The sequence below is a fragment of the Electrophorus electricus genome, chromosome 18 (genome assembly GCF_041902795.1).
Source record: "Electrophorus electricus isolate QZ-2024a chromosome 18, ASM4190279v1, whole genome shotgun sequence".
Lineage (NCBI taxonomy): Eukaryota > Metazoa > Chordata > Actinopteri > Gymnotiformes > Gymnotidae > Electrophorus > Electrophorus electricus.
Genome location: NC_137514.1, coordinates 6,944,933 through 6,959,781, shown reverse-complemented (window position 1 = coordinate 6,959,781; position 14,849 = coordinate 6,944,933). Strand labels below are relative to the sequence as shown.

At 46.1% G+C, this 14,849-nt stretch overlaps 2 protein-coding genes across 4 annotated transcripts; one reads left to right on the top strand and one right to left on the bottom strand.

Annotated features, from left to right (window-relative positions):
• The first annotated feature begins 247 nt into the window (after positions 1–247).
• Positions 248–8,790, top strand: dis3 (DIS3 exosome endoribonuclease and 3'-5' exoribonuclease). 2 transcript variants are annotated; one of them, XM_027024840.3, is made up of 21 exons: positions 249–552; positions 934–1,091; positions 1,368–1,561; positions 1,886–1,959; positions 2,037–2,204; positions 2,803–2,961; positions 3,053–3,169; positions 3,757–3,894; positions 4,191–4,337; positions 4,684–4,800; positions 4,928–5,029; positions 5,141–5,205; positions 5,287–5,371; positions 5,561–5,688; positions 5,797–5,883; positions 6,058–6,214; positions 6,622–6,836; positions 7,272–7,440; positions 7,602–7,760; positions 8,110–8,235; positions 8,534–8,790. In XM_027024840.3, the coding sequence occupies exons 1-21, from the start codon at positions 334–336 to the stop codon at positions 8,594–8,596; spliced, it is 2,847 nt and encodes a 948-aa protein (XP_026880641.1). In that variant the 5' UTR covers positions 249–333; the 3' UTR covers positions 8,597–8,790. The 2 variants fall into 2 exon arrangements, with proteins under 2 accessions (XP_081557151.1, XP_026880641.1); XM_081701025.1 differs by lacking the exon at positions 4,191–4,337 and having other exon boundaries at positions 248–552.
• An 801-nt stretch (positions 8,791–9,591) lies between these two features.
• On the bottom strand, positions 9,592–14,722 carry bora (bora aurora kinase A activator). 2 transcript variants are annotated; one of them, XM_081701031.1, is made up of 12 exons: positions 14,593–14,722; positions 14,084–14,261; positions 13,799–13,905; positions 13,637–13,682; positions 13,396–13,477; positions 13,229–13,273; positions 13,063–13,119; positions 12,691–12,911; positions 12,270–12,420; positions 11,535–12,115; positions 10,437–10,574; positions 9,592–10,138 (listed from the first exon to the last, which is right to left on the bottom strand). In XM_081701031.1, exons 2-12 carry the CDS (start codon positions 14,234–14,236, stop codon positions 10,118–10,120), a joined length of 1,602 nt encoding a protein of 533 aa, XP_081557157.1. In that variant the 5' UTR covers positions 14,237–14,261; positions 14,593–14,722; the 3' UTR covers positions 9,592–10,117. The 2 variants fall into 2 exon arrangements, with proteins under 2 accessions (XP_081557157.1, XP_035390422.2); XM_035534529.2 differs by having other exon boundaries at positions 14,084–14,286; positions 14,593–14,692.
• Positions 14,723–14,849: the final 127 nt, after the last annotated feature.

Sequence of the window (14,849 nt, the reverse complement as noted above, 5' to 3'; positions counted from 1 at the left end):
CCCAAAGAGATGTACTATGCCTCCCTCTAATGGCAGACTTTAGAACACGCAAAACCCAGTGGCTCACTATGATCATTTGCGTGTTGATAGGCTCGGTTGTTTTGACCTACACGTATATTTTACTTAATCGATATCAGTACAATTTTTCACTTGAGAATGTGACTCTATCAAATTAATTTGATCAATTATGTCGTTCATTTGGTAGTGCACACACAGTTCGTTCCCGTAAAACCCCGGAAATGTGTCCGGTCGGCCCGGAAACTCACACGTGGTGTTCCTGTGCTATGTGTTTTGGTCGACCACTGCTTTCGAGAAGTCGTAGCCCCCCGAACCATGTTAAAGTCCAAAACCTTTGTTAAAAAGACCCGTTCAGGTGGCGTGCTGAAGATAGTACGTGAACACTATCTGCGAGACGACATTTGGTGTGGCAGTGAAGTTTGTACAGAGTGCAAAGATGACTCCCCGGTGCTGCAGAGAGATGCTTTCATCCAGAGTCGTCTCTGCACGTACCCTCACTACTTAATCCCAGACACCAATGTGGTGCTACACCAGGTAGGACGTCTGTGTGAATCCGTCGCTGAATCTGAAAGCTGCGTCTTTCTTTTCTGATTAATTCAAGGGTAGTTTTTCGTCTGGTGTGCATTTCCTAGCCAGATGACTAAAAACGTGCTGGCCGGCCGTGTGAGATCTGTGGCAGTGTTTGCGGACATGATTCTACTGCCAGGGCCAACGCAACAGTTCATGACTCCAAGAGTCGTGAACGTCTGAATATTCAAAGCGTGTGTGGTTGTTAGAGTTATTGATAAATCCTGATTGCGGTTGAACACTCCTACATACAAGTAAAGGAAATCACAAGTGATCACAAATGTATCTTATCAAAGCGTCTTATATGGGAGACCCGTCTGAAGTGGGACACTGTTCTAATCCTGGCAGATTGATATTCTCGAGGACCCCGTGATGAGGAACGTGGTTATCCTTCAGACGGTTTTACAGGAGGTTAGACACAGGAGCGCCCCAGTTTACAAACGGATCAAAGACGCCATTCATGAGAAGGAGAAACATTTTTACACGTTTACCAACGAGCATCACAGGTAACGTCTAGCAGGCTTGCTCGAGTTAGTTCAAGTTCTTTTCCTTAAGGTGCTATAATAGAAATGACTGCATATGTGCAATGAATAAGTATAAAGTCAGTAGTAAACAAAAGCGACAGGTATTTTGTCACCTTGTTTTCGACTCTAACCCCTCGCCTTAACTTTAACCTTTACCAGAGTTCATTCAGTAAAAATAAATGCACTATCCAGTCGTAAGCTTTGCTAACAGGGCAACAAGTTTTGTCATATCGCGTGCTTTCTTCGCTTACGGTTCAGGGAGACGTTCGTCGAGCGGGAGCAGGGAGAGAGCGCCAACGACCGCAACGACCGAGCCATCCGTGTGGCTGCCTTGTGGTACAACCAACACCTGCGCAAAGCTCCGTGTGCTGGGGAGCTGAGAGTGGTTCTCCTCACCAACGACCAAGCCAACAAGGAGAAAGCCACGGAGGATGGGCTGCTGGCCTACAGATGTACGGCCAGGCGGTTCCCTTCAGCTCAGTCACCCTGGCAGGGCGTTAACCATGGAAGGCAGATCTCATTACTTGTTCGGACTTGGTGGTAGAGGATTTTAGAAGTCCATAAATGTCCCATCAGGGTGTTCCTGTAGAGCTGGACACTACTAGTTAACTGGCATATTAAAGACAGTATTGGTTTTGTGAACAACGCCTGAACTGCCCGAAGTAGAAGTAAATTTCAGACCACACTGAATGGGAATTTACTTAATAGTTTTCACTGAAGAATCATGTTCAGTCTCCGATATCAACCCTTTCACATGCCTTTTCCTGTTTGCCCAGGTGAGGAATACATTAAAAGCCTGATCGGCAATCCAGAGCTTGTAGACAGACTGGCGCTGACGTCCAACGAACAGGTACGCACCATGCGACGAACTTGGCCAAAACCCTGGCTCTTGTTGTTCATTCTACTGGAGCGTGTCTGTGTGTGCAGAACGAGATCACCGGCGGGAGGGTCCTGTTCCCTGAGCACCTGCCTCTGTCCAGGATCCAAACGGGCATCAAAAACGGCACTTTCCTGCAGGGGACGTTCCGTGCCAACAGGGACAACTACCTGGAGGCCACCGTGTTCGTCCATGGAGAAGGCGAGGATGGCACAGAGGTAGCGGGCCGATCGCACGCTGTGGGTCACCTTTGTGACTGGCTCATTTACAGATAAGGGGCATGTTTCATGAAGTGAGCTTTCTCCGTTATCCAGATGTCAGCACTGGTCCGTATGAGAGAAATTAAGGAGTATTTACTGTGGAACTCTCCTTTGGTGCATCAGTGAAACAACAATGGTTATGTTCACGCTGCTGTTTTAAAAGTCTTACTCAAACTATATTTATGCTCCCTAGATCTAAAGTATACTTTATTCATAATTATCTCCCAGTTTTCTTCCAATTTGGCCAGTGACAGACAGCAACCAGGGCCAGTTATGCCTTGTAGACTGTAGCGTCATCAGTCTCCTGACAATGACTGTGGCAGCGTAGACTGCGCCCCTCCGGAGCCGCTGCTGCTCGGGCCTAATGCAGTGTTATATGTTATATAATGCAGTGTTATGTTATATAATGCAGTGTTATGTTTATATAATGCAGTGTTATGTTTATATAATGCAGTGTTATGTTATATAATGCAGTGTTATGTTTATATAATGCAGTGTTATGTTATATAATGCAGTGTTATGTTATATTTATCCTAATGCAATGTTGTGGTCCCAGGTTCTGCTCCAGGGCCTCCAGAACCTGAACCGAGCCGTTCACCAGGACATTGTGGCAGTGGAGCTCTTCCCCAGGGAGCGCTGGGCTGCCCCTTCTGCTGCGGTGCTGGAGGACGACCATGCCAACGACGAAGATGCCGAGGAGGAAGAGGCAGAGAAGGTGCCGTGTGTAGTGCGGAAGAAAGTTCTAGACACGGAATGAAGTGTTTACGTGTATTTTGACTGAACACTTTTGACTGTCCTGGGATCAGTTGGAGAGTCCTGCATTGGAGACCAGCATGCTAAAGCCCACTGGCAGGGTGGTGGGGATTATTAAGAGGAACTGGCGGCCCTTCTGTGGGATGCTCACACAGTCGCAAATCAAAGAGGTACTGGTACTCACCAGTCACATGACCTTTGTTTGCGCAACAGCATGGAAACAGTCAGAAATGTGGAAATGTCCAGAGACCTGTTTATACTCTTTAGGACCACTTTATGCCGCTAAAGACCCCTGTAGACATGATTATAAAATTTACAGGAAAGAAAAAGAGTTACCTTAACATATTAGATTTACATTTATATAAAACCCTTTAGGCATTTGATCAATTTAGCACCTTACAGTAGCAAACTGTAAGAATAAAGAAAATCTCAAATTAAATTTGATATGACTTTCAGTGCACATGACGAACACATTTGAAACTTGACGTTCATATTAACATCTTCAGGCATTTGATTAATTTAGCAGCCTACCATTTAAAATGATTCATAGCTGCTGTCTGTGCATTACACTTTTATATAATTAATGAGAAGCTTCTCTTTACTCTTATAGTTTATTATACCATTGCAACTTTCTATCTATGTGTCACTTCATATGTTACTTATCGTACAGTATCTTCTTCATTCCGTATGTGTCAGACGAGTTTGCTCACTAAACGGCTTTTTACTCCCACTTCATTCTGGTCCTCCCGCAACGCAGGCCACCAGGCACCTGTTCACCCCGGCAGACCGCCACATCCCCCGCATCCGCATCGAGACACGCCAGGCCTCCGCCCTGGTGGGCCACAGGATCATCGTCGCCATCGACGGATGGCCCCGGAACTCCAGATACCCCAACGTACGTGCGAGCGTGCCGACCCGTCGCTGGCGGTCTCCTCAACTTTCCACCGTCAGTCATTTGTCCTGTGGTTTTGACGTTCAGATTCTTAGCAGGGATGTTTGTGGAGCTGTCGTGTTTTAGTGTGCGCGTGACCAAAAGTGCTAGTTAAATGTGAACAGAGGAGCGCAGATCGTTTTGCTCATCGTTAATGAAGTTGGCGTTCTGCCGCGTGTTCCTGTGACCCGTGCCCCTCCGGGTTGACTGTAGGCGGCGTCATTTCCCGAACCACGTTCCCATCATTTCTGCTGTTGCAGGGTCACTTTGTGAGGAATCTGGGAGGAGCCGGAGACAAAGAGACGGAGACCGAGGTGCTGCTTCTAGAACACGACGTTCCTCACCAGCCCTTCTCAAAGGCTGTGCTCAGCTTCCTGCCCAGAATGCCCTGGGCCATTACTGAGGAGGTAAACGCAGCGTGGCCGGTGACCAGGGTTACAGAGCATGGCTGTGGTTGGACGGCGTCGGTGCATTCATTCCTGCTGATAGAAAGCTGGGCCTTTCGACCAGATGTTGTTCCAGACGGATGGTCCTCGTAATTTGTGTTTTTCAAGTCGGGAGTGTTTGCTGAGTGAATTAATGAGGTCCTTAAACGCGTATTCAGATCTGTATGTTTCCACCTTAAATTCCCATGTTTTCAGTACATGAAGAAAACCTGTTGGCTCACGTGACTTTGATTTCTTGGAAAAGCTGATTAGATGTCGGCGTGTTTTTGTGCGGAGGCTGTCTGATCCACTGCCTTGTTCTTCTCAGGATCTGAAAGTGAGGGCGGATCTGAGACACCTGTGCGTGTGCAGCGTAGACCCTCCTGGCTGCACAGACATCGACGACGCCTTACACTGTCGGGAGCTGGACAACGGAAACCTAGAGGTGTGTGTATCTGTCTGTCTGTCCGTCTGCATGTTTGTGACCCTAAAAACCTTCCCTTGTTTTTCTTGGATGGAGTGTTCCTTTATTACTCTCCGTGCATGCTGAAGGCCTCACTCGCCTCTCTCAGGTCGGTGTCCATATAGCAGATGTCAGCCATTTTATTCGCCCAGGAAACGCGTTAGACCAGGAAGCTGCCAACAGAGGCACCACAGTCTACCTGTGTGGGAAGGTAACTATCCACAAGCACAGACCTTTTATCTTACAAACCTGTGCATTACACGTGTTGTAACACATCAGGTCGACTGGTACATTGCTATATTTAAATATGTGTTGTTCTCAGAGGATTGACATGGTCCCGGAGCTCCTCAGCTCTGACCTTTGTTCTCTTCGCTCCAATGTGGACAGGTAATTTTTAATTTCATTAAGTTGATTTTCTAGAACTTTTGCTTCTTCACGGTGCTGACCGATTTACGTCTGTCCTCTCAGGTTAGCCTTCTCCTGTGTTTGGGAGATGAACCGCAATGCTGAAATAATCAGGACTCACTTCACAAAGAGTGTCATCAATTCCAAGGTATGGACCTAACCAGGCCTACCGTTGGGGTGGTTTCCCGGAGTCCCACCTGCTTCATATTCCTAGGTTAAATCCTGGGAAAGTTAATTGGGATACCAAAGTCAAAGATCTTAATCTGCATCCACGATCACTGATTTTGTTTACTAAGTTCATTCATCGGGATGTAAGTGAATTGTAATGTCATCTCAGGCCTCTCTGACCTACGCCGAAGCTCAGATGAGAATCGATGATGCAACCATGAACGATGACATCACCAATAGCCTCCGTGGTCTAAATGCACTGGCCAAGATTTTAAAGGGCCGGCGAATTGAGAAAGGGTGAGGCCCACCTGTCTGATGTTCCAGTCGCCGTAGGACATGCCGGAAGTTCTTAGTAATGGAGTTTTCAGGTTCCTTTGAGTTTCTAAGAGCGTTCTGCTGTTGCAGGGCTCTGACTCTCTCCTCCCCAGAAGTCCGCTTCCACATGGACAGTGAAACCCACGACCCCATAGACCTCCAGACCAAGGAGCTGAAGTGAGATTAGTATTTGGTGTTCAGTTGACGTTCTCAAGGATAGTTTCTCCACAACACTGTAGTTTTATTTAGCATTATATAGGAATCCAATAGGAACCAATTGCAACCACTGTTGGCCATGTTTGCTTTTTTCCGGGTGGACCCTTTGACCTCGTCATCTCCCTGCTCTTGCAGAGACACCAACTCCATGGTGGAAGAGTTCATGTTGCTGGCTAACATCTCCGTAGCCCAGAAGATCTATGAGGAGTTCTCAGAGTGCGCTTTGCTCCGGAAACACCCTGCCCCTCCCCTGTCCAACTACGACATCCTCGTTAAAGCCGCCAAGTCTAGGGTAAGCATAACAATTAGCCCGCACTTCTCTTAGATCAGGACTTCTGATCTGATCTAGGATCAGTCCCAGCTCTATCAATGTAGTCATATTTATTAGACTATGAAAGGCAAAAGGTGATCTCCAGATTAGCCTTGTGTTACTTTTGTGTTCCTTCAGAACTTTGAAGTACATCCCTTACATTCAGTATATATAGAGGGACTATAATGGAAAAAGCCAAGAGAGACTGTATTTCTGTAAAGAAACTTACACAAGCATACATAATCTTTATAAACCAATTGCCAATATGCCATCTTTATAAACCAATTTCAACCAATTTTCCAGATCGAACATTTACACTGCATAATATTACCAATATTCACATGCACCGGCAGTTTAACTTTCTTCCCTCCCTCCGGACGTTCTCTCAGGATCTGGAGATCCACACGGACTCGGCCAAGGCGCTGGCCGACTCGCTGAACGCGGCGGTGCTGGGAGGCTTCCCCTACTTCAACACCCTGCTGCGCATCCTGGCCACGCGCTGCATGATGCAGGCCATCTACTTCTGCTCCGGAATGGACAGCGACTTCCGCCACTACGGACTGGCCTCGCCCATCTACACGCACTTCACCTCGCCAATCAGGAGGTGAGCAGGCGCGGGGGGAGGGGCCAGCAGGACAGGAGGGAAGCCGATTGGGTCACGCTCGGGGTCTGCCGATGGGAGTTGTCAATACTCTCTGTAGGGTTCGACTATGAATACAGTGGCTAAAGTAGTTCAAATTTGAATTGGTCGCTTGGGTGGGGAAAAGGTAGAATAACAGATTAAACATTTAGAACTTTACTGTGCTAAAGGGTGCTAACTGGAAAAAAGTATTAGCTATAAAATGGATCAGTGGGGGAATAATGAGTCAGGTACAATACCACGTGTCCACTAGTGCACTCCGTTTCAACCCGAGTGGCCCCATGGTGCTTCCTACCATGCCTCAATGTCCATATGTCATAGGTACTGTGGTACACTAGTGCTTTGGTATAATTTGACATGGATACTCTAACGTCGTAGTGCTCTGTAATCATGCCATAGGTACTCTGATATCATAGTGCACCGGCTGCTGGCAGTGGCCATCAATGCGGACGGCACCTACCCAGACCTGATGGACAAGCACAAGCAGTCCACCCTGTGCAACAACCTCAACTACAGGCACAAAATGGCGCAGTACGCACAGAGGGCGTCGGTGGCCTTCCACACACAGGTACAGTGCAAATGCTAGCGTGCTAATGCTAATCCACGCAGCGGACGATTGCGCGAAGCTGTTGCCGCAGTCTTGGTCCTGAAGAGCTCGGTCGTAGGGCTTCTCCTCGTTGGGCTCAAGCTGCCGAAACGTCACGTTGCGTACTGTCTTTTTCTGTTTAGCTCTTCTTCAAGAACAAAGGCATCCTGAACGAAGAAGGCTTCATCCTCTTCGTGAGGAAGAACGCCATCATCATCCTCATTGCTAAGTTTGGCCTGGAGGGCACGGTGTTCTTCAAGAACAAGGGCAAACCGGGACCGAAGCTCAGCTTCGACTCCGAGGTTCTCTGACCGCTAGTGCTGACAGTGCTTCCCCCAACAAACACTACTGAAACACACCTTATTCCATGTTTATCATGTGGAATGATAGCTAATACATATTTATCATAAACTATAGCTGGTGTATGTTTACCATACGTTCCAGAAAAATTGTTCTTGCAATCACTTTTTATCAATGAATGACAGCTAGTACATTTATCATACAGATATATTATGGAGTCATTTCGCATCCCACTAGATGTGTGGAGAGTATTTAATAATATTGAGTACAAATGTACAAATGAACCTTTGATACAGATGTGTTGTTAACGTAATGGAATGTCGGTCTTGTCCATTCCTCATACCGTTCCAGGGTCCAAGCCTGACCGTGGAGGATCAGCACACCTTCCACATGTTCGACAAGGTCAAAGTGACCGTCACCCTGGATGCCTCCAACATCCAGCACCAGAAGATCAGGATGGCCCTGGTGGAGCCTGTGGTGAGTTTACATCTCTCTCGCACGACCTCTGAGGACCTCCACACGGCCTTATTTAGTGTTCGTGCTGTGGCACACCTGGGTCATCTCACAAAGCACTCAGTGACGTGCTGATTTCAAATCGGTAGTAATTAGCTGATGATTTCAAATAGATTTATGACAGAGACACTAGTTAAGACATGAAAGGCCCATAGTACAGTATAAGGAGTAATGTTGTACTGAATAATGAATTCAGTAAAGTTGGTAATATATTTTGTAAAGTGTTCTATACAGTGAGCTGAAGGAGGTTGTCTGCTTGCAGATCGCCGGTGTCAGTGTGGCGTGGCCAGAGCCAGCAGCAAAGAAACCCAAACTGGATCGCTGACCTGCAGAATTTCACGGGAGCCCATCATCCCACATTTTTACTGTGTGTGTGGTTTTTTTTAAACGAATGTAAATAGTTTGCTTGGATCAGTCCTGTATAGATACATTGTATCAACAGCCTACTACAGAGAGGGCATCCCTGGAGCAGGGATCTGGCTGGTCTGTACACATGTGTAATAAAAACTGTTTTTTAAACGAATCAAATGTTATTTATACACAAGTTGCATCAATAAGTAAAACCAGAATCTCATATGTTCAGAGCAGCTATGGCTTGGGTACCATGGGCATGCTTAATGTCATTGTATGAGTTCAATATTCAGTCATTGTAAAGTGCATTTGGGCAGATACTTTTCCAAAAGTGTATATAGTGTGATTTTCTACCATTCACATGGGTAAATGTTAAAAAGGCTTCAGTCACGAACATACCGTTTCCCTTCCTTGTTCTGGTTTGAACAAAAAAACGGGTGATTAGCACTTATACATTCACCGTAGACCAGAAAGGGTTCACTGCAGTCATTTTGTCTAGTGCTACATCAGCACTGTACCATCATGGTTCCCTACATGACACACCCCTGTAGTACCAGCTCGCTGCTTGTGTCCAGAGAGAATGACGCACCCACGCTGAGCATGGAACGTTACTGTGAGCTGACTGCTAGTAGAAACTCAAAACACACCCCCACTCAGATGCTGCCCTCCATTGGAGGAGTTGAGCTAAAACTACACTCAGAATGCCGTTTGATCACTTACTACCCGATAAAAGGTATAAGGACTGATGTATGTGTACCTGCGGCACACCACTAGTATTGTGTTCGGGACACTGGTGCAAAGCACCACTGCATACATAGTGCTTATACTTAAGAGATAAGAGTACCTTACAAGGCTGGTCTGAGCTGCCTCTGAACCAAAGGACAAGCCAAGAAAAAATTCAGTGCATAACTGTGACTGGAAATTGAAATGCAGGGTAAATGGGAATGCTTCACTCAGAATTTGGTTTCTTATCAAAATCCTTTATTGCAATTGAATGGAATTGCGTTCCATAGTGCACAGAGCGATGTTCAACAAGCAAATTACTCAGATATGCACTTTAGTGGTTGTGATTACAATTTCATAAATAGCTATATGAACAAATTCATGTACAAAAACTGCAAAAAAGGAAGGGGAAAAAAAGTCAAATCAAAAATTAATGCCAGTACATAATCAGATTTCTAATCATTGAGATTATAAAAAGCTGAAATAGTCATCATGTCTAAGTCATGTTTTCTCACTTTCCCATTTAATGTCACATCTTTGAGGCAAAAGCGCACAATAATATTTCTGACGTTAAATATTCAGGACACCTGAACACCAACGTCAACGTTTCAATATTCACTGTCTATGACTGCATGAAAACACCGTTAAAACACTCCCGTGCTCCTGAGATCTGTGCGAGGAGAGAAGTGATCCGTCCCTCGTGTTGTTGCGGGGAGTGGCACTGCCGCATGAAAGCTAAAAGTTGTTTTATTCACTGGTTCGAGCTTGCCGTTCAGTGGAGGGGTGTTACGAGCTGAAAGGCAACACAGGGGTTTACTCGTTGCCAGACAGTTCATCTGTACTGCTTTGCCACTTTGTTTCATACAGTGAGAATTTCCTGACTTAACGTGGATCCAAATGCTAGATTTAACCTAAACTTTAAAACAGGTGTGAACACAATAAATAAATTAATAAACTCAATTATAAGATAAAACAATTCCTTTGATTAATGTGTTTATTGCCTAACAATTTGAGTGAACCCACAAACTGGAATCACCTTCTACAGTGGTAGTGTGCGTCTGCTTGTTTGTTGGGGTGTGTGTGTGTGTTACCTTTGACTTAGTGTGTTTAGTGTAACCGAGTCCCTCCTCTGCGGCCGTGTGTGGCTCCTGCAGCTCTTTGCTTTCTGAGCTGATGCCATCCATTAGGCTGGTAGCGCACGTGGAGTTCGTGTTATAGCCGCTGTCCACCTGGATACACAGCACGAGGGAGGGATCACACCCAGGCCAAGGAGGCTCGAAAGGTCATGCATGAGGGTTGATCTCGGATCAGGAGTTGCCTTTTTTAATCATAAGAAAATGTCATTATATAGATATGGGAGAACTGATCCTAGGCCTTTCATTCCTTGGCCATTGTGTTTTCCATAGAAGGCAATTAGACAGCATATGAAAAGTTTCTATATATGGCTATAAACCCAAATGCAGGACAGGACTAATTAACACTAGTTTTAGACCAAAGCTGGCTTTCTGTGACACACACTCAGAAATGTCCTTTTGTTTTAAATGATCAGAAAATGATCAATAGACATTAGCTCAGAGTGGACAAATCCAATTTAAAATCCAAATAAAATTAAAAAAAACTGCCAAATATAAGTGGGGTGGGAAAAAAAGAATATTAAAATAAAACAAATTCAAAACAAATAGTTCAACCAATTATGACTAAAATTGCATGACGCCAATAGGTGCCTTGCAGTTTTTATCATCACCATTGGCAGATCTCTTGAGGGAAGGTATTCCTGGCCAATAGGAATGAGCAGAGGCCAATCCAGCCCCTCCCACAGCTGGTGGTCACCACTCAAGCTTTCATTTTGTGACAAGTATAGGTGTTATGAACACTCACCTCAGCTACCAAAGTGTTGCGGCCGGTAAAAAACAAATAATTTGTTTGGTTAAGATAGCAGCTTAACGTCAGTGGCAGCCACTGAGAAGTTAGCTCAAGGCTAGCTCTACAACTGAGGCGTCACGGAAGTGTCAAGACAGCCTTGTGTATTCAGTCCTGAGCTTCCTGGCCTCATATACGTGACTTAATACCAGTCGTTTAACAGCCAGAGTAGTATTGACTCACAGATGTAGGCCTGTCCAAATTGGATCTCCATGAAAAACTGCTAAAGTTCTAGCGTTTGTTGGTCAGTTGACGGCGCGCATACCGACCTGCATGCTGACGTCATATGGCGTGAGGCTCCCTTCCGTCAGCAGGGACACAAACATGCGTGTGCTCTCCGCCCGTGATGCACCGCCAGCGCGGGAGCCAGCGAGCCGTGCCGGGGACGCCGGGTCGTCCTCGGGAAGGAACTCTGCCATTTCCTCCACCTCCTCAGCAGCCTCGCGTCGCCCTTTGCCCATGCGGACCTCCACGTTGCCCTCCACCGTCTCGCCCTGCTCCATCCGCTCCAGGTCAGACAGGGAGTTGCAGCCATCTCTGTGCCCCGGGCGGAGGCCCTGGTGAGGAGTGTGAGGTGCTGGCGAGCAGGTGTCCAGGTCCATGCTGGGTAAGGGCTCCCCTGAGTGGACCTTCTCCTTGTCCTGGTCATCTGGGTGCAGGATGGGGGAGATGTGAGCGGGTGAAGCCCAGGTGCAAGCTCCGGTCCGCGGGCGGCGGTGGAGGGGGGAGCAGCTATGGATCGGAGAGCAGCCCTCCACGTACGGGCTCTCGCCACAGCGGTTAACAGCCATGCTGCGGTTCCCTGAAGGCAGACAGTCAGGAGACAGGAAGGACAGCCTCTTCCTCTCGCCTGAGGGCAGAACAATTATTTCATGCAAGTCCATATTTATCAAACCCACGAGAACAGCTGGTTTAGCATTAGTCTACATTAAAACAGGTCACAGCAACAAATGAATGTATAACCACTGAAGTGCTATACATGAAAGGAGGACATGTGTCTGCACCTGACAGAGGCGTGAGAGGAGGCTGAAGGATGGGGGACACTGTGGGAGATTTAAACACTGGAGAAGACCTTTCCGGAAACATGGGGCTGGCCACACTTCCTAGGCTGTAAGCGCGACACTGGTCCTGGATAGGACTGGACGAGAACTGGCCCTGGGAAAAGGCAAATACGAGAGGAACAGAAGACCTAACTGAGCTAGGACTCTCAGAGACGAACTGTGATCTATCTGAAATAATTTTTAGAATTAACAAAAAGAACTGATATGTAAACAAAGAACTGATATGTAAACACTAATAAGGTAAAGAATATTAGGCATAGAATAAGACTTTCAGATTATGCCCAGAACATGAATGAAGAATTAAGTTGAATCTGCCCGATTAAGACATTTTGGTGTCGTTTTTGTCTTTGCTTTCAGGGCTCACAGATGAAGGCGTGATGGCGGCGATTCCACACTTCAGTGGCGAGACGATGGCCAGCGACGACATCGTGGCTTTGCCGGCTGGGGATTCCCTGTCTGGGCTGGGAGGAGCGGAGGACTCTGAGCCACTGCTGCGCCCATCCAGGAAGAGCTTCCGTCTCAGGGAGGAGGAGCTGAGGCTCTCCTGCACCTGCTCAGAGACCTCCTCGGACCGGTAGTGTGTACCTGAGAGCGGTGATATACACGTGACAGACACCGTTTCTGATATAGCCATAAGACTTGGAAAGGTGTGACTTTTCAGTGAGTGGAAACAATCTGTGGGCTTTGACCTACAATTATAGAGGTATCTCAATGGTGTGGGGGAGTGTATTTTTACCTAATACTTTTTCAAGATCGAAGTCCACAGGTAAAGACAGGACTGTCTGACACGTTGCTGAAATTCCCACAACAGTCAGTCAGAGGTTATTCAAAGACAAACTAAACACATTCTGACAGCAGCATGAGATACTGTGAGTCATATCACACAGACATGCAGTACAAACCATTGATTTTCTTGGGTTCCTCCATTACAAGCGGGGTCAAGGAACCTTCGATGAAATGGATAAAATGTATAAGACATTGTTTGGTTGTCTGTTTCTGGCATAGTACAAGTCATTTTTGGCATATTGTACTAGAAAGAGAATCACTCTTGCACAGTGTTACGACTTACTCTTCTTGTGGTGAAGCTGTACAGATTGTTTACTTTCTGGTGGTCCCCACGGTGAAGGAACTATTGCACCTTTAGTGAAAAACTTGTCAACAAAATAAAATTATTTGAACAAGCTAAACCTCGCCAACTACCATTTGTGTGGAATAATAGCACTGCCAGCATAGCAGACACAATAATCTTAATTCACTTTGTGACCAAATCTCATCTAAGATGAATCACTGACAAGACAAGATGATTGTACCTGTTCAATAGCAATTTGACGTTTTTCCTCAACTTCAGAGTCCATTCTTGGTATAAGAACAAAAACAAACAAAAACAAAACCCACAGATTATGATACAATTATGAGCTGTTAGAGTTGGACTGATCATCGGCTCTAGTTATGCCGGCATCGTTGATAGCTACCTGGACTGACTCAGAAACAAAGCCTGGCGATGAATATCTTCGGGGTCTATGTGCACTGGCAGGAGGTTTGACATTTCGTCGATTGACCACTTGAATTTTGCAGGTGTCTAAAACACAAATTTTCCCCCTCAGTTTCTATCAGAGTATCTAAAAGGTACACACCAAATATCGTTACTCTAACAGCGAGCACTTATTTGGATTCTAGACACGTTGAGAAGGAAAATGATCCAGTTCGACGCATACAAACGGAGTGTGCACATATTAAAACCTGTCCCCCTTACTTACAGCTGAAGAAGCCTTCGAGCACTTGAACACAGACGGACTGCGTACGAGAGGTTCGTGTAAGTGATGGTAGTCAGTGGGGCTCTCGAAAGGGTTGAGGACGGCCGGGCTTCCCGGAGTGTCGGCCGTTATCTGACGCTCGGCTATGTCTCCCATTCTCGGGCAGCAAGGGCGCTGATTTCTGCGGAGTCAGTAACCACGCCAAGCTAAATAAAACAAGGACAACGAACGAATAACGAATAGGTTCACTAGCCCGTTAAATTAAAGTTAATTAAATGATAATAGTAGTGAAAATGTTACTTAAGCAAATGATCGAGCTAACGCTAGCTAACGTTAATCACGACGCGGCCATGGATCAGTTACTATTAGAATGATAGAGGGATGATAAATTATTATTACGTGAAAACAGCTGCATAAATAAATAAATATAGAAATGAGCTATATATATTATGGAAAGCGTTTTTAAAACCCTAGCTATCGCTGGCTGGGTAGTTAGAGGACTAGTTACTCACAGATTCCGAGGAAACCTGGACTCCGCTGCGCTACAAACGTTGGATTTAATTTTCCCTCACGCTACGCCAGCCAATCATAGCCAAGATGAACGGAACGGAACACAACGTAGCCAATCAACGCTACGCCCCGAATGTGACGTTGTTAACCTCCTTTCAAATATTCCAAAAACTTTATTGATAATCACAGTTAGTGACAGTGAACGCAAGTGGCTCCAGCTAGCTTCCGGCGACCTGTCACATTTCTTCTTCGTTTAATG